Source organism: Drosophila santomea, chromosome 2L (genome assembly GCF_016746245.2).
Source record: "Drosophila santomea strain STO CAGO 1482 chromosome 2L, Prin_Dsan_1.1, whole genome shotgun sequence".
Classification (NCBI taxonomy): Eukaryota; Metazoa; Arthropoda; class Insecta; order Diptera; family Drosophilidae; genus Drosophila; species Drosophila santomea.
The window spans coordinates 14380464-14407015 of record NC_053016.2 but is presented as its reverse complement, the minus strand read 5'-3'; the positions used below and the strand labels follow the sequence as shown (position 1 = coordinate 14407015).

The following is a 26552-nucleotide window of genomic DNA, read 5'->3' as shown; positions in this document are numbered from 1 at the left end:
AAAGTCTGAAAAATTCTGCACATATTCTTCTTAGCAGAAATCTTGAAACGGTAATGCATTCGGTGGGCCAGCAATAAAACTTCGATTAAACAAATTTCTATATGTGCTATATCTTTGAAAACTCAATTTCTTTGATATTTTACTCACTCGTAGGGTCACTAAACTTTCAGTGTCCAAAGAAAGAGTGCTGATAAAAATTGGATCATAAAATGAAAACGTCTTGTGATAGAAAAAATAATTTATACTAATTAAGTTGACGCTTTGATTTGTTGGTCATGGATTGCGCAAAGTAGATTTTATGTATGATGTTAGCATTAAGTTCAATACTTGATCGCTGATCCGATCGATTGAGAATTAAAAGTGAATATGCTTAGTAGTTAGCGGTAAGACTTATAGTTATAAATCAGTAAGCTAAGGAAGTGGATTCGTTTTTTATTCAGAATAATCGAATTGTTTGGTCTCTAACTACCAGAAAGGTAAACTGGTTCCGCACATATTGCCAAGCCCTCAGATTCTAGCCATAGAACGAACAAAAAGCGACCGGAGTGAAATATAAGTATAAATTGCGTGCTCCTTGCCAGCGGCAAGGGAAAGGAAAGAGAACAAAATTCGAAACATTTAATGGCGTAAGACATATCCCTCGAAAATCTTCCAGCCAGTCAAGACGATGCGATGGAGACCCACGGAGCGAGTAAGGGACAGGGAGTATGGAGTATGGAGTATGGGATTTGGAGAAGGAGCCGAACAGAACAGGATGAGCCGGAATGGGACACATGCGCTGGGGCACCCTAAAACCCATCAAATCTAATCTCGGAGCGTGGCTGCTGATGCTCGCTGGGCACTGGACATTGGACGTTGGACGTTGGACAGTGGACATTGGTTGCCTTGGATTCTGACCCTCCTGGCCTTTTTTTCGTTGCTGTCCCACCAAATCCCTTTCCCCACCCGCGCTGAGTGTTCGAAAAACGAAGCGGACAGCTTTCTTGGAATGCTTCTTGCCCTTCTCTTCCTGCGGCCAGAACGAAAATTGATGACCAGCCGGGGTCTGCTGGTCGTCGTGTTTTTAGGTTGGAGGCAAAGTTTGGGCACGGGGGGTTACCCCATCCAAGGTGCGGGGTGTTTGCCAGATTCGGTTTGGTCATTGGCGCTGCGGCCAAAAGAAGTAATTCATCTTATTTTTTTCCCTCGCTCTGGGTCCTTCTAGTCCTTTTACCCATCCTCCCCACGTTTTTGGCTTTATTCTGCTTTCCTTTTCCCCTCGCCCACTGCGGGGACCTTTTTTCCCTGCGCCTTGGCGACGGCTTCTCAAGACGCCCACATGAGCCAGGGCAAGGATACGCCAATAGGATAATGAAAGCAACGGCAGAACTTTGCACTAGAATGGGGCTAGGTCGGCGCTGGCGAAGGGGATCCGAGGACCTGGACCCAAGCGTTGAACTTAAGTGAACTCAAACAATGGGAGCTGGCGACTCGGGGGTGCTCCTGCAGAAAAGGACGCAGGACCTCACCGAGCTGATCCCTCAAATACACAGACTCACACATATATAGACAGAGTGGTGGCTGCCTCCAGGCATCATTACATCAAATGTCCTTCGCATTTCAGCAAAACAACAAGATGGCGGTTCCCAGCCAGAGGACGAAAAGGCATCCGAAGAAAAAACCCAAAAGCAGTCAGCACAGGAATCGGAATGGAAAGGGAGGTTACCCAGAAGGATTGGTGAACGAAAACGGAATCGTGGGGCTAAGGATATCGCCATGGTCGCGCCGGAGACAAAAGGGGCGAAATTGGCGCCCCAAACGCTAAGGCGAAAGGACTAAGCTCGAATGGAAGTGAAAATGGAAATGAACGGAGTGGCAAAGGATGGTGCCAAAGGAGAGCCAGCTCATTGGCGCAAGCAATAAACGTTAAATTTTTTCTTGCTCCTGTAGCATAATGGCAAAAAGGACGGGAGTACGAGCCAGCCGAGCATCGGCATCGGAGTCCGCACTCCCGGGCAGCAGGAGAAGTCCTGTTGAGCGGTCCAAAAAGTCTGACGTGCAATAAAAGACCAAAAATCCTTTTCCATTGCGCTAAGCTCGGAAAATGTTCGGTGGGTCGAGTGGAACGGCGACGGCAGGACGAAAGCACTAGCTGAGTTTTCGGCAGGAGAAAAGTTTCTGGGTCCGGGGTATAAATGCTATAAAAATAATCGTCATAAGAGGAGGGTAGGTCGTGAGGGTGTGAGGGGTTGCTTAGGGTAGGGGTTGCTACTAAAGGTTGCTGGGCGGATGGCTATCGTACTGGCACCGTGGGGACAGTAAATTATTGGATGCTCACTGTTCTGTAATAAGTAAATATATGATACATTAATTAGGCCGAGTTAAGAGCTCATTTTAAATATTGAAATAAACTCACATTTTGACATTTTTGTTGTAGGTATTAACGTAAATGGTGTTAGCAGTATAGCTAAATGGGTATTCACAATTGAAGTGAATAACATTGTGCTGGTACGTTTCAACAGAGTTTTTTAGATGTGTTTTCATCTGGCATGGTTTGTAAAAATATCGTCAGTATCTGCGATTCGAATACTGGGCATAAGATACAACGAGTTATCAATTACGTAATTAAACACGCCCCATCGATAACGCAGATGTCGTTAACCAAGATTTAATTGGGTTATTTCGATCGGGTGCATGGCACTTCCACAGTTCCTCCTTACAGGACTTCCACTGACATAATACAGAGTGGCGCTTGGGCGGAGAGAGACCCCATTCCCGAAAGGGACGATCTGTGTTATTAAGGTGGTACCATGGGCAACCATGTTCCCCATCAGGTACCTTGGCTTCTGGCCAAAGTCCCCCGAAAAACAGATACCATTCCCTGTGTTGCATTAATTTTTACCGTTTGCTCTTTGTGCTGCAGCGTACATTCTCCCCCCGTTTTCTGTTCGTTATTTTTTCAGTCCGCTTCGCTTTTGGTGGGGGATATTTCTCCTTTGGGTGCCTAGTTTTTGGTGCCCCATGCCAACCCGATTCTTTTGCGTTGCCCAGTTGCAATGCTTGACCAGGGCTTTGTTTCAACCTATTCCCAAATAACCCTAGGCCATTAAATTATTGCCCGCTGCACCCACACACCCAAAAGCGAGCTGGCTTCCTTCAACAAACACACTCACACAAAGGATAACTATGTTAGTTAGAGCCGACGGCTATGAGTCCTCGCACATCCCATACCCATACCGCACATCAAAACTCATTTCATGGAACGCGCATTATGCTTTCCACGGCATTTCGCGTCCACTAACTGACAGTTGATGGATTGGAGGTACAGCCCCCGATGTCCTCCAGCCCCCCTGCCGTTGGTCAAAGTTGTATTTGATATACATAAAGCATTTGAAATCGGTACAGCTTTTTAAAGCTCCATTCGGGGGTTCGCGCGCAAGGCAAAGGCGCTGGGTTTAGGACAGCCACCCAGAAATTCCATTTATATTGTAACTGACTGCCGCGCCCCGAAGTTGGTCTCCTTTGTGGGCCACCCACACCCACACCCACACCCACAACCATACCCAAGTCCACACACCCGAACGCACACACATGGGTTAAGCCACAATTTGATATGTCCATTGTGTCTTATCAGGCGACATGGTTACCGCAGCGAACCCCCAGCGAACGCTTCGAGCTGCCAGCGGGTCTCTACTCGAAGTAACACTCTGTTGGCCGGCGTCCCCTGGCAGATCCTTGCGGCCTTGCCCAAAAAAAAAAAAACACCCCCTTCCAAGGCTTCTAGCTCGAGTGAACAAAAATAAAAAAAGGGAAAATGAAAAGCACTCCAAGAAATAGGGAAATTCTATCATGATATTGGGCGAAAATAAAATAATCGAAGTGAGAGCTGCATGGAGGCCAATAAGCAAGGGCAGATCACATGTCCAATTAGGTAAAAATTTTGAACTGCACAACTATTAACTTACTGCACAGGAAACTTTTATTCAAAAACAGATTTGCTACAGATATTAAATAATAAATGCAGTGAAAAACTGAGCAGGTTCAAGTTTTCCTCAGTGCCGGACCGCACTCTCACCAGTCTGAAAACGCGCACTCGTCAGTCAGCCAGTTCCCTTTTCCCTTCGGAATGGAAAGGAACGTAAAGGACGAAAGGACGAAAGGACGGAAAAGGAAAGCCAAGGCGGGCCAGGGCCCAGCCCACGTCAGAGGAGTCTTCGTCTAGCACACTGGCACACCGCCTTTTTTCCAGAGAATCCCCGTCCGTCCCTTGCCACAGTCTGAGTCCCCAAGACCATCCGAAACTCAGGCAAACCACCCCGTCCCTGGCTCTGGCTCGTTTCCTGCTCAACAAATGCCAAGAAAAAGTTTTTTTCGACATCGCTCCCCCGCAGAAACACGCCCAGCTCTGTCCTCATCATCATTGTCGTTGAATTTGAAACGTTGTTGCAGCCACTGGGATGGGTGGGAGTGTATCGGTCTGTGAGGGGGTCACTCGACGTCCTCAACACCCTCGTCTTCGCCTTCGTTTTCGTTTTCGTCCTGGCACTCGTGTCCTCCGCCCCCACCACCACCTTTTGGCAGGAGCAGCGCCACATGGCTGGCCAAAGCCAAAGCAAAGGCAAAGGCAAAGGCAACACATTTGAAGAGGGTCGCATACATCGCCCGAGTTTGAGGCATGGGGTAAGCAAAGAAATGGGAAACTAAAATGAAAGAAATCCGGGAACAGGAACAGTCTGCACTGCGGTTTAATTCGCCAGTTGGTTTTTAAGAAAAAAAATATTATACAATTATTTAATTAATCTTTAAAAGTCCATAACCCAGAAGCTGAACGTATTAAATATATTTTCTGTTAAGAAAATGTTTGGATTGCTTATTACTTAAAGAGACACTTTTCGCGCAGTGTAGGGGCGGGGTTATTGGACTCGGACCCGGGTACATGTGCTCCCCAGCTCCAGCTGTGTACGTCTGCTCGTTTGTTCTTCGATTTAATGAAGGATATGCCGCATGGCTCACCTCTAAGCACCCAATCCCAAGCCCCAGACCATTTATTGAACTTTTTTTTATATATTTCATAACTTTGCCTGCTTACATGAAAAAAGTTCGGTTTTAGGCCTGAAATGTGGAATGAAGCCACCCCTCGTTGCTGCTACGTTTTTCATGAGGATTTTGGGTTCAGTTTTTCTTACCCTTACCCTTACCTTTTCCTCAAATATTTCGCCAGCTGCTTTGCATAAAATGACGGTATCGCTTGAGAAAAAAAGAGTTCCGATGGGGTTCAACCCACCTTGGAAAAGACGCGATAAATTGGCAAGGGTGCTTTTTTCCTAGAATGCCAAAGATGATGCCAAAATTAGGGCTACAAATGAGAGCGAAGATGTAAGTATGACATGAAATAAATATCAGAACAGCAGGGTTGAAAGCAGACGGATATTTCAGGCTATCTGAAATATGATTGTCATCAAAAAAGTCTTCAATGACTTCTAACTTCTATTAAGATTTTCCAGCCTTTAAGCTGTCCATATGAAACTTGAATCTCCTGCCACTTAGGCTTACCAATATTTCACATACTTAGCACACAACTGAATGCTTACTTCTAAGTCCACTGTCAGAACATATAGTAGTCAATAAAAAGGAAAGAGGGGAGACCCCAGTGAGATGAAGCTCCCTCTCAGGATATTGTCAAAAAGTAATTAGATTCGATGTTATTACAGAAGCACAAACGGGCGTCCAAAATTGGGAACACTCACACTCACACACAACGAGACGATTCGAGGGGTGTTGTTTGGGTCAAGGGAGGAGGGCCTCATTCCGTTTGTGGTTGTGAGGGTGAAGCTCTGCCCATTTTTATTTCGTTTCTGGGCTCGAAAAATGTGAAACAAAGTAATAAACGGTGACGTAGCCTCGTCCTCTGCGTTGGTCCTTATACTAACTCCCTGAAAGCCACCCAACCGCACTCCCTCGTCCATTCGCATCCTCGTCGTCGCAGGCAACAAATTAAATGCGGAAAATAATACAAAGACATCCTCCCTCCTGGCGGCGCTAACGATTCTGGTGACGCGAGCTCAGTTTACGCTTAGCGTGGAAACTTACGGCAAATGGCACTGGATGATGAGCATGGAGCTGGGCTGGGATGTGGATCTGGATGTGGGTGATGGGCGGAGATGGGTGGAGATGGTTGGAGGTGGGTGGAGATGGGTGCTGGGTGGCTGGCGCCCCTTCGTCTTCGCCGTCATGGCAACAAGGCGCGCAATCTTCGAAAACAACTCGGAGGTAGAGGTTCCGACATTCGGGAGGGACTCTACTTCGGGGATAAGTTTGTGCGCTGAAGTTTGATGATGATGGGGGGCCATACAATTGGTGGTGCGCCCCCCTTTTCGAGCTCTAGATACGGTACCAACGTCAGCATCTCTCTTGATTTCCGGTCCTCTTCTGTTTCGGGCGTTCCTAATCAAAAATACATTTCACTTTCTAAAACCAAGTTACAACGGGAAAAGGACAGAACCAAAAAAAACTAGAAGACCTCTTGAAAAGTCGACTTGTAAATACCTTTTATATTTTGAACTTCTCGAAACTTCTAAGCTGTGGACTTGTGTCTAAACTTGCACAAGAATCGTAAAATGTTGCACTAATACCTTTAATGTTGACCAACCAATGTTTAAATTTATTAAACGTTAGTTTAAATCATTTGTAATTTAATTATTGTACTATTTTCAGGCGCAAGAAGTTTTAAATCCAAAATGCAATGTGCTCTCTTGAAGAGTATACACAAAGATCTCTATAAAAACTGTCGCACTTTTAACTCACATTGGATTTGAAATTTCTTATTTTGGGTAGGAAAATGTGTCTGATTTGCATTTGGGTTGCCGTGACAGAAAAGGGTTCGGTCCTGCTTCGGTTAAGGGGTGACAAAGTGATTAAAAAGTGTGCAAAGGGGTTGGAGATGGGGTGGAGGAAAACCAAGATGCAGGTGAACCTTCAAGGAAGGGTGCAGGGATAAAGAGCTAGGAGAAAGGTCCATGGTTGGGGTAAGTGATGGAACGGTGGCAGACCCGGCGAGGGTTGCTCGGTCTGAGATTGTGCCTAGTTTAATTTCAGTTAATTGTGTTTGGCTTTCGAGTGAAGCATTCGAGTATTTGATGGAAATAATGCTGGAAAAGCGGTGAAATTTCTCGATCCGGTGGTGGGAAAAGCCACGGGGGTGGCCCGTAAAAGGGTTGAGCTGAAGGGAACAAGCTCTTCTTGAAAGTATGTAACTATATGCATATATACGGAAGTAGTTTGTGCCAAGTCATTTGTAAATCACATGGTAATGTAAATCAGAAAGCAGCTAAGAACTTTGGGGAGTATGATTGGGGGTGTGTTATTACATTGAAATTAATTTCAGTTAAATAGTCGCAGTTATGCTGATTATTTCACAGCAACCGAAATAGCAACCATACAAAAAACAAAAGAGAACGCTATAGTCGAGTTCCCCGAATATCAGATTCCCGTTAGTCAGCGAACGAAAAATTTTAACATTTTCTCGATTATCGGTAGAAATTGGAAAAAAAATGAATAAAGTGAACCAAATTTGGATGTTAGATGGGCGTAGCCAAAATATGTTTAGTATACCGAAAGGAAATAACAATACAAATAATGAAGCGAAAAGAAATCAAAACATTTCTAGGCGGCTTGCTGGCTTTAGAGTGTGCATGGGAAAAATGTATATAATTTATTATATAGTTATAAGACTAATAAAAAAACATTAAAAATGAAGCTAGACATTTTTTAAACATGTGGGCGCGACAGTTTTGAGCGCTTTGTGTGCGTTTAAGTGGAGGTGGCACCATTTACAAACAAATTTGTTCTGCGAATATACTCTTGGAATCTGCATGTCTAATCCCAATTGTCTAGCTTTCATAGTTTCTGAGATTTCGACGTTTATACGGACGGACAGACGGACATCCAAATCGACTCGGCTATTGAACCGGATCAAGAATATACTTGTATATCCCTTGGTCCTATGGTCAGAAATGCTTTCTTTACCTTTTCAACTAATCTAGTATACTAGTATAATTACAATCTCCATTGGACTTACTCTCCCCGTTTATATTTGCAAAAAATGAATAATATTTAAATTTGTGAAATATAACAATTTAAATAAATTACATGTGTAAGAACCTATTTTGAAATTAAAATAATGTTAGGAAATGCACACACAGCCACGTGTAATTGATTTCCCTATGAATAACCGGTTTGAATATAATTAAAATGCATTTGCATCAGGTGCTGTGCTCTGCTGCTTCTGCAGAACACCGATCTGTTTGATCTACCACTTCACACGCCATTAATCATATTAAGCGCATATCATACGATATCACAATAATAACTCACAAAGTTTGTGAACCCTTTTACCGCATCATCTTTCCCAATAATTCCTAGAAGCAGAGCATGAAAAATCTCTTGCTGCGGTCATATTGAAAGTTAATTGAAAATCAAGTTAATGCGTTTAATTGAATAGCCGTATAGGCATATGTGCAGTCAGGGTTCCATCGCTAAAAACCTGTACACAGAAATGCAATAAAAACATTATACATCCAGCGAAAAAAGAATCGAGTACACAAACATAAAGCACACATAATTGCTCACACACACACATGCCCGCAAACGCACACAAACAGCGGGTGGGAAAACCAGAGGGGGGAAAACCGAACGGATGTTCTGTCGATGCGTGGAGGAGACAGAGAGACAGAGGCCCATGTGCATATTTATATGTGGAAAATTATATACAAACACAAGCACCCACGCCCTCACTGCCCGCCGCTCACACAATATATAGAAAATCATAATGACGACGATGCATCATCGCAGAACAAAGGCGACACGCACAGGCCCAGAACCAGAACCAGAACGACTTCCCTAACCCTCGTCCAACCTGGCCGAGCCCCACAGGACCCCACACGACCCCACAGGACAAGCCTTTGTAAACAGGTGTGAGTTACGCACTATTTTGGGCGAGGGAAATGGGCATACTCCATACCTGTCCCAATCAGACAATCGAAGGAGGCTCCTTGCCGCCAAAGGGGTCCACAATCATTACCATATTATGTCGAAAACATGACAGATAAAATGACACCTTCAGCTGGAGCATATCCTCCTTACGAGTCATTATTCGGGAGCCTTCTTCTCGAAAAATCCAGCAGGCCTGCAATCTTAAGGCCTAAAAGCAGGCAAAGCTATCGATTTGTAGGCCTTGTTGCTTCAGCCGTCATCTCACTCACACACACACACACACACACACTCAGCCACGCACACACCAACGCTCAAGGGGGAAATCCATTTTTCTTAAGATAAATTTTGATTAAAATTTTCGACCAACACACGTGCGATTTTTCGGTCTCTTTCTAGCCTTCAATCTCTCTCGCTCGCTCTCTATGTATCACTTTTCAATTGGAGGTGTGGGAGGTTTTGTATCAGGGATATTGTGGTCCTTGCAAATGTCTTAAGATCTTGCAACGAAAATATAAATGCAACTCATTGGGCGCTTCGGGTGTGGCATCTTCTATACATAAATGAGCAATTTACGTGTTTTTTGATAGGCGCCTTTCTTGGTATTTATGCGAAATTTTCCATTAATTTGCATTTCGCCAGAACTTTTTACCCAATTGAACAGAAATTTATTGAAAGACATGGCTGTACTGTGGAAAGAGATCTACGCTTAATGGTTGGATTAGAATGGCAAAACATAATGTAAGACATTAAGATGTTTTAGTTTAAGCGAGAAAATGAAAATTGCTGAGATATGCATATTCTTAAGGGTTGTGTTCCTTCTGTCCATCCTCGATGGCCTTCACAATTGGGATAACAATTAAATGCGGTAAGGAAAGGAGAAAAAAATGGGATTTTGTTGTGCCCAGTCAGCAATTGATGCACATAACACCCAAACCAGGTCTTGAATCATTATGTCCGGCACCCAAAAACTTTAGTGCACTTTCTTCGTACCTATGGCTGTCTCGCTCTGGCCTCGGCCTTCGCACACACTTGCACTCGCTCTCCCTCTCACTTGCTCAATAATAAGAAATTAGACCCTCTCGCTCTGGCAATCCGCATGCCGACTCTGTCTAGAGCAAAATGCAAAAATGTGCATTAGGCAAAGTCCAAGAAGGCAAAACGAAAACTTTTCGGGCTGCCAAATGGGGTGGTGAACGGAAGCTGTTGCAGCTGCATGCGGTTTGCCATAGTGTGTGGGTGTGCGTGTCTGTGTGTGTGCGAGTGCGAGTGTGCATGAGTGGGTGTTGCATATGCACTTGTGGGTGCGATGGGTGTAAGTGTGCGGTCAGCTTCTTAAAATACAAGCATACAGCTGCACGACGAGTCCCCGAAAATTCTTACAAGCAAAAGTGCAAATCTCTCTCTTTCTATATAACTGGCAATGTGTGCGTGTGTGTGCCTGTGTGTGCATGTTTGTGCGTGCGTATGTGGTCAACTGATGTATGGGAAACTCTTTGGTCAGTTTTCTTGCAAGAAAATCTAATCAACACACACACGCGCGCAGAAGCACTTGGCCCACAGTAGTGTGTTACGTATACGCAATGTTGGACGAACGTCGTTTGTGCATAATTCGTTTGAGTGTGGAAAGGGTTGGTAGGGGTGTGAGGGGTAAGGGGTAAGGAGCGTAATTTCTCCCAAGGGGTAGCCCACAAACACATACATATATAAATGCTTTTAATTTGCACAGGACACACAAAAGGATCCAGGCAGAACAAAATTTTGAAGAAAATTCAGCAGCACATGTCGGTAGTTGAGTAGTTGGGCAACTGGGTGGTTGGGCAATCCAGGAGTCGTAGTGGAAAAGCCTTTCCACTGACTGGGAAAATCTTACGACATTTGGCCAGCTGCAGAGCATGGGGCGATGCGAGAGAAACGGAGATGGAAGTCTGCATAGTGCTGTCTTATCTTTTTACTTGAAAGCCACCGCACCTCCTCTGGCAGTGCGTTGGATCAAAGGACTGGGTTCGGGGCAGAGTTATGCGCCCACAGTTGAGTTTTGGGCTTTACGCATGCATAATCAATGCATTTTCTTCGAAATGTCTGCGCCGGCGAAAGAGTGAGCGAGTGAGCGAGAGACTAAGAGAGAGACAGAACGAATAGGTCGGAGGAGGAGATGCGTTCAGTTTATAAATTAGTTGCAAAATATAATTCAAGTTCTGGTCCTCTATGCATTCGTCTTTGTGCGTGTGGCATCTTTGGGGGAATGTTCAATGCTTTTTCTTTTGCAAAAACCAAAATCTCAACGAAAATCGATTGAAGAGTGCAGACTCTAGTTATTTTGATCTTTGTTTTGGGATTAAAAGCAATTAGCTAAGCCATTTTAATTGCACGGTTTTTGGAGCGGGTTGAAAAATTGATATTTACTTATTCATTCGTTTCGAGATAAGTATAGCAGAAGTTTTATGATTTTCATGGTAAAGAATAGCTTAATAAATAATTTCGAATTGTAGGTTTATCAGTAAAAATATGAACATTTTAAAGGAACTTTTTTTAGTAGAGAGTTAAACTAGTACGAAAACACAATCTTTTAATCTATAAATCTTCCTATTTCGAACTCGCCGTTTTCAGCGCCATTTCAATTCAATAAAAAGCAATTACAGCGCAATCAATCGGTTGTACCAAATGCAGCAATAAAAAGGACTTCGCGTCAACCGCAAAACTGACTCGCTTGATAAATCAAAAAATTTGGCTAACAAACGGGCAAAAAATATGATGCGAAAATCCTTTATCCCCTAGTCGAATATGCAAATAGAAAAGAAATATCTTACCATGCACGACCCCCTTTGTCTGGTTTTTAGCTTTTATTTGATCCTTTTGTTGCTGTCTGCTGTTTCTGCTCCACTTTTGAATTGATTTCGCCGAAAGTCGTAAATTCCTTTGGCAACTTTCGCTCGTTGAGTTTTGCATCCGTTTGCCCGTCGACGTTGCTGTTGCTCTTGCTGTTTATTTTTCGATTGTTTTCTTGTTTTCATTTTGTTGAGTGTTTTGTTGCTACCTTTTTTATGGCCAAGAAAAACGGAAAAAAGCGTTGAAAGTCAGGATCCTCCATAATATTATTCAAAGGCATGCGTGTGTGTGTGTGTGTGTGCGTGTGTGTGTGTTGGTGGCGAGTAAGAGAGCGAGAGCGGCCCACCAAACCAATACAATGGCAAAGCCGCTCATCGTCGTTTTCGTTGTCGTTGTCGTTGTCGTCGTCGCGAGTTTCTCTTTGCTCCTTTTCGTCCTCGTTTCTCGCCTCGTGTTTGTTTATTTGCATTTCCGCTTGAGCTGCAGGACTCTCTCCTCGAATGCGTGTACGGCTGCCTGGGTGTGTGTGTGTGTGTGTGTGTGTGTGTGTGAGCGCGGTGACTCAACAAGTGGTTGTGTCTGTTGCTTCTCTGCCTCCTCCATTGTCATTCAGTTCTTTTTTCTGTTGTTGCTCGCTTTCTAGTTCGTGCTGCTTGTTTTTTGTCTGCCGCCGCCTCCAAACACTTTTGCCTTCGCATTTCTTTTCCGCCGCTCGCATGTGTGAGTGTGAGTGTGTGTTTGTTGTGCTTGGACTCCTGCTTGTGTGTGTCTGTGTTTGTGTGTGCCTGTGCCCCTAGCCTTTGGGCTATGAACATCATCTTCTCTCGGCACTCTCTCCCATTGTCGGCTTCTCTCGACTTGTTTGCTTATTTGTTTGTTTTGCCTCCACTTTGCTCTTTCCTGTCTTCTTTTGTGCGTCTTCCTCGCCCACCTGACCACCCCGCACCTTCACCCCCCTCATACATTTTTCCCATTTTCCGGGGGATAATTTTCTTGGTCGTTTGGCTTTTTGTGCTTTTATTATGCCGCACACGGCTCAACTTTTCAACTTGTTCGTTTTTTAGCTTTTTTCGATGCCGGCAAAATAAAATGGAATAAAAAATACATTTTCGTCAAGGACGTTAATTGTTTTGCTTCTATTTTTTTCGTCTGGCCTCAATGTGAGTGTGTGCTTGTGAGCATGCAAGTGCGAGCGAGCAGCTAGATAAGTGTGTGTGTGTGTGTGGGTACGAGTCCTTTGACTTTTATTTTTGCTTTTATTTTTCGACGCTGCTTGTTTATATTGTTTTTTATTGCCGCCTCAATTTGCGTGCACTTTGCGGTTGTTGTTGCTCCCGTTTTTGCACTGCGTGTCCTTGCCGTTGTTTTGCTTTCTTTTTCCACTTTCTTCCGGCTTGCACACACTGCCACACTCACATATGTGTGGCCATACGGCCGTAAGTGGCGTTTAATTTATCAATTTGTCGTTTGCCAAAGGAATTCATTATTTGATTGTTGCTGTCTTTTTCCCGCTTCCGGTTTCCCCTTTGATGCGGTTTGTTAACTATTGTCTGGGCTTAATCTTTTGTTTATTTACCATCAACGGCATCGTTCCTTCCGTTAGATGTTGCCGCTTTGTCGTTGCATCGGATGTTCAATCGGTAGCAATGGACTTTTTCTTTTTACTTTCCTTGTCCCCCCCTCCCCCCTTAGGTGCATCTTTTTAGTGTGTCGGTAATTGGAGTCAAATTGTTTCTTGCCCCCAATGGACTCTTGATTGGGGATATTGAGTCTCGAGTGTATTTCGTTCACAAGAACTTTCTTTCTTTTCAGTGTTGTAGCTTAAAGTTCTAAAAAGTCTAAAGACTTTCTTCGAATTAAAAGTACCGTTCCCACAAAACAAAGCTAAATTAATTATGCAAACCAAATATGCAAGATTAAATATTAACAAAAGTTAAATCAGCTTCAAGGACATAGCAGTTATATAAACCCAATGAAAGTTTTTAACAAATGAAAAGTATAAAATTAGTGTTGAAAGAACATAAGATCTATTGATTGTGCACCTAAGCAAAGGAACTAAGCAATAGCATCAGAGAGTCCTTCAAAGGAACGATAAGGATTGAAGAAGAAACTGAAGCCACTTCCCAATTAATCTCCTTTCAATCCCTGTCATAAACGCAGCACTTATTCAAATACGTCACGTAATTAAAACGCAAGTCCCGAGGCTAGCCAAAATAAGTAATTGCCACCATGTTCGACAACTCATCAGCAAACAGGAAAATTGTCCAGGACTAGAGATGATAAAAAAATTGACAAAGACGGGTAGAATGCCCAGCAAGGAAAACTCCAACCGAATTGACAAATTAAAAGCAAGTGAAAATTTTCGAAAAACCCTGAATGAAGAACAGGAGAGCTTTGAAAAAGGAAACAAGTTGGGGGCCCAGTGGACAATTAAGCAAGGGGGATGACAATTAGAAGGAAAAGGGGTCGATTGCTGGCGCTTCGAAGGAGGAACGGCTGAAGAATCGACAACTTTCGGACGCGCAATTATGATTATGGGTGCGTTTGCCCATTCTTTCGGCCAAATCCTGCTTTAATTGTTTTTTTTGTTCGCTCTTCTCTCTTATGATTCCCATTTTTCCAGGGATGCTGCTGCTGCCCAGTTGCCTGGACGGAAATTCATTAGAGCAACCCTAGAGGAGCGGCGCAGGGGTAACTGGTAACTGGTAACTGGTCCCTGGTCATGTCAAAGCGACTCCAAGACGTTGTCTTGGCTTTTTTCCTCCGAGAAAATTGCAATTTTTCCAGGACCAGGGCCAGACATCGAAGGCAGACAGACCATCTAACCCCGCTCCCCACCATTCGCCACATCTTTGGAAGGGTCTGGGGGCAAAAAAGGGCTTCGCATCCTGCCCACGATAAAAAAAAGGGAAGAGAATAAGGACCGCTAGACGACGGGCAGGCGAGCAAACATAAAAATGCGTTTGTGCCTTTAGAAGTCCCTTTTCGAAAGGTTGCTCCGTGGGTGGAGGCTTTCGGCAGGGTGGCGACTTGGACGGGCACCTAAACTGAAAGTAATCAACCCACACACACACACACAAACACACACAGAGTGCTGTGGAGATACACCCACACAGATACAAGGGAAAAAGGACGAGAAACGCGTCTCCACCACCTTCACTCATTTGCACAAAACACACCCACAACTTCGGTCCGAGCTGGAGAAACTTTTTTTCGCTTTCGCCGCTCCAGCAATTCTGCTTCCTCCGCGTCGTGGGGCGGGTGGGGCGTGGCATTGTTCTTGTGCCGCCATGAAAATTAATGAAGAAGTGCCCGACCCATGTTCCAGAGGCACTAAAACTCCGTTCCCCGCCCATCGACCGCCTGACAGACAGTCGCTCCGGTCCCCAGTTTTTGAGGTTAGTTTGGGTTCTGAGACTGGGATTGGGACTGGGACTGGGACTGGGACTGGCACTGGGACTAGGGACCTGGACTTAGAGCTGGGTGTGTGGCAGTGGGCATGTGAAAAGGACGACTCCCTCTTGGGGGTGGGTGTGTGCCCGTTGCTGCTGGCTTCCAATTTTTTCACAGTCCCCAAGCACTAAGATGGGTTTTACATAAAGTCTGGAGCCCTGTTCGGATCTAAAAGGTATATATAAAATACAAAAAATTATATATATTTGAAATACACCAAAGACTGTTGGGATATCAAAATATACTTAATCTTTAAGCAATTTTAATATCCTGAACTTAAATTTAAATATATTTGTAAAGAACTTTACTATGATTTGCAGAAACGTTAAACATATTCATAAAAACATATTAATGTTCAGTGCAATAAGAAGACTCTTAGCTTTTTGGATATAGGACATGATTGGGTTTTTTAAAAAGGAATATTACAATGCCCGCAGGATATCACAATATTCAGATTACTTAAACAATTTACGCAGCTTCTCGAAACTAACTAGATTCCCACCTCCACAGAAAAAATGCATTTCAAAAAATGTCCCGCACCGAATGACAATATCTGAAACGAAGCGGGTAAAAAACAGCAAAAGCTATTTGGACACACTCACGGAGCATTGGTCAAGCCAAACCCTTTAGGTGGTGGAGGATTTGTGGATGGCGCTGCTATTTCGAGTGTGGGAGACCCAAACTGACTCACCCAACTGGGACGAGGACTCGGAGGACGAACACACACACACACATCCTACACCCACATACGGTCAAGTGGGTGTTGACCTGTTCACATTTAGAGGGGTCCGGACTAGTTGTTGCCCCGTTTTTTTCGAATGGGGGCGGGGAAGGGGCATGAAGTCGCCTGGCTGCGGCAACTGTCGCTAGATGGCGCCAGCCGGGACTCCGAACAGAAGCCGTGGCAGCAACAGGACATACAGGACATGGACGAGGACGAGGACGACGCCTTTGCTTTTAGCTTGATTGCCAAGCCTAGTTAACTGTAAAGTTTTATAACTTTGGCCGGCCACCCAATCACCGCCTCCTCGCAGACACCTTCGCCCCGCTTTGCCCCGCTTTGCCCCACCTGTAAAGCGTTAAAATCGGTTGGTTTATAGCACGCGCCAACGCAGCCCCCGCTCCTCGGCCTTCCTGCCTTCCTGCCCCCTAAGCCAAGTTCGTCCTGGCTTTGGCCCCGCCACCCCTTTGTCCCTGACAGCGTCGCCGCTCGTTCGACTCACTCGACCCTTTTAAAAAGTCGTCAATACTCGCCTTGTCTGCCCCCGCCCGTGGAAAAGGACGAAAAGGGTTTGGGGATACGTGCAACGGCCTCCGAGCTCTGAGCTCTGAGCAAGGACTCCGACTAGGAGGGGGAGCAGCCATGGGGCCACGAACCTGGGACCAGAGCAACCAGAACAAGGACCAGAGGACCGGGCGTCTATCAAATTCCAATTTCGGTCCCTTTTTTCCTCCGCTCTGTTGGCATTCAAGGTTTATGGCGTCTTTTTAGCGTAAATCCTGCATGGTCATGACTGAAGTCCGGTCCCGCTGCTGCACCATTCAGCGACCGTTGCTGGACCGTAACCTCCCAGTCCCTGGGTCTATATAATTCCATCCTTTTGATGGAGCTTCATCTTCAATATCCTATCTTCGGCTCCCATACTCAGGCCCATTCCTACCGAATAGCAATGGACCGATGGCTACACTTTTATTTTGTTCATATCGTAATAACATGTCGTTCATTTTAACTGCTGGTTGGAACCTCACTTGATAGAAAGATTTGATTTTCGCGGTACCTTGCTGATGATTGCTCTAGGAAGGGGTATTACAATAATTTTTTAATATATCCAACTGACAATATTGTTTTGCCATATGCTAAATCTTTTCGCCGAAATAAAATGTTTTATGTTGCATGCTCCTTAAGTTCAAAGTTACACAGTCTTATTTGTAATTAGTAAGTCGATAAACGGAAGTTTATAAGCCAAAAATAAAAACAACTTGCTGAGTTATTGCTCACCGCTATCAATAGCTTGAGACTACACTTTGCAATGATGAAAACCCAAAGCCTTATAACAACAATTTTATTGGCGCTGATTAGCAATTTGCATTCGCGGGTAAAGCCAAGATGTTTTATTTTAAGATTATGAATACTCATTTACTCATAGTAACCCGTATCACCCATTTAACTCGCAGCACTGAACTGTTCTTTATGGCTCAGTAGAATCATATAGTTGGATGATGAGTTTTTAAGGCCGACAGCGAAGTGACTCGTTTTTGATGAAAAATATTGTGCTCAGTATGAACTGCAAAAACCGGTCTGTTCTACTGGCGAATGACTGACGTACATACATATATGCAGGCTAAAACAATTTTCAGTTCATTCAAAACTTCTCTTACGTGATAAGGTTACTTGATAATAATAATTTTGTTTATTTCCATAGCAGTTTTTGTCTTTTGATTTATTTGTATTGATTGTGTTTCCGAATCTAAAAGCAAAGCCCCCATGTAGTTTAAAGTTCCTTTCGAAAAGACGTAAACCTCTGAATAACCAGCTAAAAACGTGACTCTTTAAGAATAAATCTATATATATATATATATAAATATATACAGCGTGATCAGCATCGATCGTAAATTGAGTGCTATGCTGGCGGAATACACTTCAGTTTGAACAAAGCACTCGGAGCGGTCGCATGTTCCGGTTAAAAATCGAGAATGAAGTTCGAAAGTCTTCTGATTATCTGCATTAGCGTGCTTCTTCAATTACAGGTAACTCACTACATTTCCCACCATCCAAAAAATAATACCACTTTGCCATTTATAGATGGGAGCAACTATACCTATGGGCAGTGCACTCCAACCTTCTGTATACGCACAAGCTAGGCGTTTCAATCTGGATGAAGAAATAGTAAATAATATGCGGCTCAATAAAAAGCCGTGGATTGTCACAGAAACTAAACCGAACGGTATGGTGATTAGGCATATCTTCGAGTTGAGCCACAACGAAAGGCTTCTCTCAAGGAGCACGCAAGTCATGTTCCCACAAAATCAAGGCAATCATGAATTTCTATGCCAGTGGCAATCGTTTTTAAACTTTTTCAATGACTTTGATATCCTGCAATTTGGTTCGCAATTTATTCCTTTTGGAGTAGATCGCATTCCTCAAAATTGTCCTTGCCGAGGATTTCCCTGTTTGAATGAGCAGGATGAAAGGAATTTAGGGCCTCAAGACGTCCCCAAAGGAAATGAACGCGTTCCCCATAGGGACTCGGATTATGATAGAAGGCCGCCAAATCCAGCTTCGCCACAGCGGCCAGTGGCACCTACGCCCACCCTGAAACCCCCCACCTTGGACAATACGGAGCCCATATGGGTTCCAGTCCCAGATCCGACAACAACCGAGCGAAGTTCGGTCCCACTGCCCACGGCTGCACCCAAAGGCAAAGGATCTGACCCGGTAATCGATGACTTTTTGGCAAAGGTGGATCTCACTGTCGCGGACATCAAGGAGGAGGATGGCCAGTTGGTCACCACAATCGTGGACAAACAAGGACGAGTCCTAAGTGTCAGTTTTGCCCTGAGTGAGAATGACAAAGGGCAACCGCGTGCTGCGAATTAGCAAAGTCAGACTTCGAAATTATATACATACATATACAGAAAAAGTGAACAAAGAGATATAACAAATATAAAGCCTTAACAGCCTAACAAGATTAGTATAAATAATATGAACACGCTTATGTTTCTTCTTTTAGTAACAAAGTATATAAACAAAAGTATTGAAAACTTTTTTCGTAATTTCTTGTTCATCATTCAATGATTCAGTTTCTAAAACCAATTTAACAGAGAATATTTGCAGAATCCAGGAACTTGCAATAAGGAACTTATAAAAGCTGTGTTTTTACCAAAGTAAAATATATTTGCACTCTTTGATAAGAGCGACTTTGCGAAAGCTGCTGATAACCTTAGTGTAGCCACTGCGAACAGAAGCGACGAGCCTAGTCGACTACAAATTTGAAATCAGTTTGATTCTGGCAATCGAAGTCTTTGCAAGTGACGCGGAAAGATCTAGAATGCAGTGCTCTTATATACTGGCAATCTGTGTCAGCTTGCTGCTCCTGAAACTGGAGGTAGGTCATGGAAATCCACAGAAATCCGAAACTGACGTCATCTTTCGCTCACAGCGAACAGCAGCCACTTCCGTTTCCGCTGGACCGTGTCAGGAACTTATAAATGCGGCCAGGGCAGTGGAGTTGGATGAAGTTGGCTTGCGAGAGTTGTGGAAGAGCAGGAAGCCGCTGGTTATCAGAAAGCAAAACGATGCTGGACTTCTCACCACTGTGACCTATGAGCTAGGACCGGATGGCAGATCGCTTTCAACGAGCAGGGTATCAGAGAGCATCCTGCCTGCTAGGCTGGAGGATAATTCCGCCTCCAAGCCCCGGGAAGATTGGGAATATGTGCCGAGTCCAGGGCCTCAGCTCCGCCGTCCCATTGGAGAATCTAGTTTCGGGACTGGTAATTTTGAAACTAATGTATTTGACACGGGTTTCCCGAGGTCTATATTGTTTCCGAACTGGGAGCTGCCAGCGGGAGTGACTCCGAGAGTTACAACTAGGACGGAAACGGATGGCTTGGGACGAAAGGTGACCATCACAACTAGATCCTACAGCGGCACTCTGCTCCCAGGAAGTAATGTGTTCAAGCAGACATTCCCCGACACCTCAGAAGAGCCTGGTCCAATCAACACAGACTTCAACCCGGCCCAAAATCCGAACACTGCATCCTTCACCCCATCTCGCACTGCACCTACTGATACCAACTCTGTACATCATTCCCGACCAAGTCAAGGGGCTCCCGTCTTTGTGCCAGTGATTGACTCAACAGTGATTGACTCAACGTCCACCACCCAGCGGCCTTCAGTGCCCCTGCCCACCCTCGCAGCAGCAGGAGCCGGCGGATCGGACCAGGAGATTGATGATTTCTTGAAACAAGTGGATCTGAGTGCCTCACAAATCGAGAACTCAAATGGTGAAGTGGTCAAGACGATTCTGGATAAGAACGGAAGAATTCTTACCGCCAGATTTGTTCTAAGCACCGTCAAAGGAACTCAGGAAGGTCCTCAACAGCCAAAGCCGACCAAGTAAATATCAATATTATATATTATAAAAAATGTAAAAAATGCTTATAAGCACAGAGCGCAGTTAAATAAATGAGCTTATCAGCCGGGGCAAACCCAGAAAATATAATACAAGTTCTAAGTAAATCTATCACTGAAATATGACCTTTAATAGGTGGAATATTGATAAGGGGTATGAGTTGATATATAGTTTTTAGCTCAATTGAAATGGGGGAATGCCTATATGTGCGAACTTACCTGTTTGTTTATATATAAGCAACTGTAAATATACGTATATAAGAAACTACAAAGCGCTCTAAATTATTCAAAGGCTACTCGCATACATGGATACATTTTGGGAAATGAATAATTCTTTATTTTCAGATCGTTGGCCAAATTAATTAAAAAGCATTAATAGTTTTGTATAGCTAATTTATTACAAACAATTTTTTGTTTTCGCTAACAACTGAGCTGTAAAAAATAAAGAGAAAGGAAAAATATAAAATTATAATTGGGATAATAAAAAACCAACCAAATAATATAAAATAATAACATTTTTGAACTAAGCTTGATTAACAAAACATTTCAGCAAAGGAAAAAGCAATTGCATCCAAAAATAATTCAAGCATTAGGAGATCAAAATCATAAATATAAAAAACGCAAGGCGGAGCGCGGAACGAGAAATTCAATTGGAATTTCACGGCAAACTGATTAAAGCACGTCGAAAAAACTATTGCATAATTTTGTGCGCAGCTCAGTGCAAAGCGCATTTGGTGGCCGAAAGCAATGTGTTGGTTATGTGTTGGTTATGTGTTGGTTATGTGTTGGTTATGGGTGATTTGGTTGCAGTTCTTTGTAGTCGTGTGGCTGACAGCCTGGCGGTAGTTGTTCGGCCGAGAAAAGTGCTTTTGTGTCATTGTCTTTCTCGCTCGTTAGCATTGCATTAGTTGGGTTACATTTATAAGCCAAGCATGTCAGAGAAAAGAGAAACTAGATTAGTAAAAATTTGTTGTTTTAGCGAATGCATATGGTGTGATCGTGGGAAGATTTTTTTTTAATATGGGTTAAGCAAAGCAATTTTTCTTTGCTTTTTTTTTTTTTTTTTTTTTTTTTTTTTTTTTTTTTTTTTTTTTTTTTTATGAATATGTATAAATTGATGAAACTAGATTAGTAAAAATTTGTTGTTTTAGCGAATGCATATGGTGTGGAAATCGTGGGGAAAGCATTTTTTCTTAACTCTAAATATGCGGGTTCAAGCCAAAAGAGCAAATAATTCTTGCGCTTTGGCGAACTTAAATCAATTTAAAAGCATCGCCTTCCTTTGGGCGCTATGTGAAATTCAACTACGCATAAAATATGTTACAAAAAGCATTAATATTTGAAGAATTTCGGTGAGTCCTTTGTTTGATTCGTTTACTGAATAACCATATTAAAATATATTAAAATATGTAGGTGTATGAATTACTAAATTTTGTGGCATTTTTTCTTAAGAGATATTGTAATAAAGGTTTCGCATCGCCAGCGGCTTTCAAATTTAATATAATACGTTCAATTGCAAATATATATGGCAGGACAATAAAAATTGCCCAGTGATTGACAAGGTTTTTTGTTTTAATCAATATCAATAGTGTAAATAGTGTAAATTTCAAAGAATTTAAAAAAATGGGTAAAAATAAACGTATTGCTCGATAAAACTTTGGTTGCTCATTTGAGATCGGATATTTCCCTTCAACTAACTGGAGTGGAAACTATCATAGGTTCTCAACATTCGCTTAGGTCTAGAGCGAGTACTTGAAGTCCTTACTCACCAGATTGTCGAACCGCAAGGCATCCTCATCGCTGAGTCCCATGCTGCGTGTCAACTGCAAGTACGTGGAGGTGATGGGCTTCAGTCGCTCCAAATCCAAGGGCGGCAGCGGCAAGGATAGCTCCACAGGCGGCATGCCGCGCAGCTGGGGAATGCGTAGTTCCGGCAATGGCTTCGGTGGACTGGGCAGTTCCAGCTTGAGTGGAACAGGGGTCGATGTGGATGGTGCATGTCCGGTTTTCAGGCTGGAAAATATAGATTTCGTTAGATTGATCGGAGTGTGAGCGGTATCCTTGCGTGCGGCGGAGGTGGCTGTTGAAGCCACGGGAGGAGTGCGAGCGCGCAACAAGCTATCCGGAGAGGTCTTGATCATCGGAGGATTGGGTGGCGGAGTTGCGGCCTTGGGAGGGGCCAGCATCTTGCCAGGGGCTGCGGTAGTGGTGGTAGGGGTAGGGGTCGTAGGGGTTGGTGTGGCCGTGGCGGTTGAGATGGTGGTTGGATAGCTGAGGCTCTGCAGCAGGCTGCTGCCGTAGATGGGCGGTGCTAAAACCGGTTCGCCGGCATAGAAGCGCCTCATGAAGTGATAGTATCGCAGCAGATTATCCCGCGACTTCAGCAGCTGTGCATCAAAGCATTGGCCACTTGGCTGGGATTGGGATTGCGACTGTGACTGCGATTGCGATTGGGATTGGGATTGGCACTGGGACTGGATTTGGGACTGAGTTTGGGACTGGGGTTGGGGACAGCTTTTCGGGTCAGCAGGGGAATGATCTGGCGGACTCGGCGGACGTTGCAACTGAGACTTGATCCGGATTTTGGGCACGCTAACAGGTGTGGTTTCAACAGCCGCCTCTGCCGCCTGCGGTGGCTTGGGGCTTCGGCTCTGGGGCAGTCCAGTCCACAGGACATCCAGCTGAGTGGCACTCGTGCTGCTGGCAATTCCCGCACCCGCACCCACAGCCAAGCCACTGGCCATGGAGGCCTTGATTTCGGCGCTCGAGTGCCGACGGCGCTTGGCCGTTGGCCCCGCCTCCAGCGAGCTCTCCGTGTGCGATGAATAATTGAGGTAGTTCTCCACTTCGGAGGAGCTCTCGTTGCCGGCCAGGTCGGAGTCCTTTCCGCCCCCCGATGGTGAGGAGGGGCGTAGGTTCTTCTTGCACTCGGGACAAATGGTCAGGAAGCGGGTGACCGCCTCACGGGGCAAGAACGCGTAGGTTTCAGTGATCTGCGGCGAAGAAATAGATAAATATAAAGTAATAAATGGGTTAGGGATAAAAATGCAGTTTTTAAGGAAACTGAAATGGTTTCTATCGCACACTTAAGTGGACAAAACATAATTATCTAATATTGAGTAAATACAATCCCAACGATGTTGCATACTCTACTCACAATGCGGTAGGTGCGCTTTTGACCCGCGTGCATGCCACTGCGACCTCCCAGTTCCATGTGCACATTGTAGATGATGTCAAAGAACTCCTCCACACAGGCCACCTTGCGGTAGGTTCGTCGACCGAATCCCTTGCTGGTGGATGCGGCAAATAGGTCCACATCACCGGGATTATCCGACAAGATGGCCGAGCTAGGAAGAAGTTTCAGGCAGCGTCGACTGCCTGGAGCCTCTTCAAAGCCCTCAGGTCGATTGGTGGTAAAGCCTGTCAGGAAAAGATATTGCACATGATATTCCACTTGATATTCCGTGTCACTTACCCTTTGTCTTGACCCAAAAGCGGAACTTGGAGCTGTCGGGGCGACTGTGCTCCTTGCCCTCGAGTGCCTTAAGAATTCGCGCCTTCTTGCGCAGTGTTATCGTCTTGGTCTTGGCCTGATCGCCATACGTGCTGAGGGCCCACGGCTGGAACAGCTCGTAGATGATCTCGCGCTCGGCCGACGGCTGCTCCAGCTCGTCCACATCCGCATCGTAGGCCAGATCGGTCTCCACCTTGCCCACAGTCACCGGCGAGCTCTCCTCGCGCTCATCGATGGCATACAGCTTCCTTTTGCTGCTCCTGCCCTCTGATGAGGCAGTCATCGCCGAGGACTGTGGGTGAGGTGACTCGGACTGGTCTGAACCGGGCTTGCCACTGCCATTCGAGTGCTCCATGATGCGAATTTCGGGGGGTCAACTCAAGCACACACCGTTAAAAGGACTCAGAAACTAGCAAAATCAAAGCCAAGTCCAAGCGATAATCGATGACATGGGGTATTTGGGGCAGAATTTTGTGCGAAATTAGAATTTCAGCTGAATTCAATTCTTCGTTTCGTGGGATTTCTCTGAATGTCCTGCAAAAGATAATTGTAAAGTTTTGATCGTATATTTTCACGACAAGCTTACACAACTTAAGAACATTTAATTGCATTAAAAAACTTATTTCTAAGGCACAATTTATTGTTACATATACACTGCACTTTCTAGATCAACAAACTTCTAATTATGTAAGAAATCAAAATTGTAAATACTTGTTGCCGAATTAATTAATCGCACTGTATAGGATACATACTTTTTGTATGCCCAACTTGGGTTGAATGGGTTGGCGAAATATCAGACACAATTTAATGGAACAAATATTTAACGAAAAGTCAACAAAACGACGAATTTTTTAACAATTTTACAAATTTAACAGAAATCCCACAAAAACGAAAAACAAGTCTCAGATCTTTTCGGCTCAACAAATAACCAAAGGCCACAAAAGAAATGAGTAACAGCGAACGCGACGCGACCGAATGAAAGTTCAAACACAACTGACTGGCCAAGTGATCAACGTCCCGCCGAGAAGATCTCGAGGAGATGCGGATGCTTGAAGGTCTTAGGGTCCAGTCGAAGACAGGCTGGTCCAGATGCAAACCGGTTGATCGGGCATCTTTGAACTTTGAACTCCAGCCCCGAGTGCCAGACAAATGCCAGCGAAGCCAGCCCCCGAACACGTTCGCCTCGTCGTATCTGGCAGATAACCATAGAGTGCCTACCTCAATAAGTTTGCGCAATTGCTGGTCAGCCGGGATTTGCCCGGCTGAACTTCCTGTTGCCGAGCTAAACCAACCCGAAGATGACTACTGCTACTGCTAAAGTCACCCCTAACCCGGCGCTTAGGTGTTTTGCATTTTCACTAGCATACTTTTGGGCAGCAGCGCAGAGCGGGAAAGGCAGGAAAAAAGTGGCGCTCGTTTTCCCAGCCATGAAAAGCGGCGATGACGTTTAGAGGTCGGCATAGCCACCCACCAACCAACCCATCCAAACGACCGCCTGTTGCTTTCCTTTTTGCCTTCAAGTGTATAGTATATTATTTCGTTTGTTTTGCGTGAGTTGTTGTGAGTTTGCCAGCGAAGCGTCACAAGTTGGCCACTTGATAATAGCATATTTATAACGCGGTAAACTTGCGTTGTTCCAAAGAAAAATAGCAGAAATAAGCAAGTTTCTGAGTAAAAAAATTAAGGAGAATTGCTGAGGAAAGTTGGCCGTCGTTTATGCGGCGCGTCTAGAAGCAGACTTTAAAAATACCACTATATCTTATTCGGCAATGGGATGGTCCTTAAAGAAGACGATTTCCTCTTAGGGGTGATTCTCAATCCCGGATATTTATTGTTTTTTATGCTCTCAGAATTATCTTGCCTTGCTATTGGTCGACCCAACTATCCCAGAACCGGCTTTATCTACGTTACTGCTCCGTTGATGTGACTTCTGTCCGCATCTCAGGATCTCAGTTTTGGGTTCAGCTTAATTACTGGACCCGGCCAGAAATGATGTTGAAAGTACTGAAAACTGGTTGATCATGAGCATCCTGCATATATTTATTATTGAACGCATAACGGGTATTTGTAACGAACTTTTAGAAAATCCGGTAGATTCACGTTAATTTATTCTAATTATGTTGTAATTAAGGAAACAATTTTTAAAGCTTATATTAATTTTGGTTTTTATAATCAATATATGAAAGTTTTTATTGATCAACGCACTGTTACCCATGTGACAAGTAAAGTTTTTCAGCTTTCATTGCGGGTTTGTTACTTAAGACTAACAGAAGTTTTATCCTAAAAGTAATAGGGAGCATTATTATTGATATATATTATGTTTTGGCGCTTGTCTCCGATCTTGGGTACCTTGAGATCGCGTTCGATATTCCTGGTTCTCATGTACCAAGGAGTCCTAGAAATCCTTCGTTGGGTCTTCGCCTGTAGAACCAGGATCTTATTTAGGTGACTCTTTGCAGCAACGCCGTATACCAGAAAGGTTAACTTGATAAAACACTCTTCACAATTGCTGTATCTGCAACATTAATAGTACTAATAAAACACCTTAGTTGTAATTGCAAATGCAAATTGATTACCAGAGCTATTTAATAAACACAGAAACTACAATGAAAGAATAATATGCGTGTGATCAGTGGGTTATTATAACGCTAGTTT

At 44.2% G+C, this 26552-nt stretch overlaps 3 protein-coding genes across 4 annotated transcripts in view; 2 read left to right on the top strand and 1 right to left on the bottom strand.

Moving 5' to 3' along the window:
* LOC120455016 (glycine, alanine and asparagine-rich protein) overlaps positions 1–24252 on the bottom strand; it is a 58279-nt gene extending 34027 nt beyond the window's left edge. The window contains exons 1-4 of one of the 2 annotated variants that reach the window (XM_039640854.1): positions 23859–24252; positions 23541–23803; positions 22153–23376; positions 21173–21334 (exon numbers count right to left, since the gene is read on the bottom strand). In XM_039640854.1, the coding sequence (XP_039496788.1) occupies positions 21173–21334; positions 22153–23376; positions 23541–23803; positions 23859–24252 (2043 nt within the window). Of the gene's footprint in view, positions 1–21172; positions 21335–22152; positions 23377–23540; positions 23804–23858 lie in introns of those variants that run through there. The other variant, XM_039640845.2, reaches the window with a different exon arrangement.
* LOC120455043 lies at positions 17849–19001 on the top strand. The gene is made up of 2 exons (XM_039640895.1): positions 17849–17997; positions 18053–19001. The coding sequence occupies exons 1-2, from the start codon at positions 17944–17946 to the stop codon at positions 18845–18847; spliced, it is 849 nt and encodes a 282-aa protein (XP_039496829.1). The 5' UTR covers positions 17849–17943; the 3' UTR covers positions 18848–19001.
* LOC120455039 lies at positions 19197–20474 on the top strand. Its single transcript, XM_039640884.2, has 2 exons — positions 19197–19355; positions 19410–20474. The coding sequence occupies exons 1-2, from the start codon at positions 19299–19301 to the stop codon at positions 20370–20372; spliced, it is 1020 nt and encodes a 339-aa protein (XP_039496818.2). The 5' UTR covers positions 19197–19298; the 3' UTR covers positions 20373–20474.
* Positions 24253–26552: the final 2300 nt, after the last annotated feature.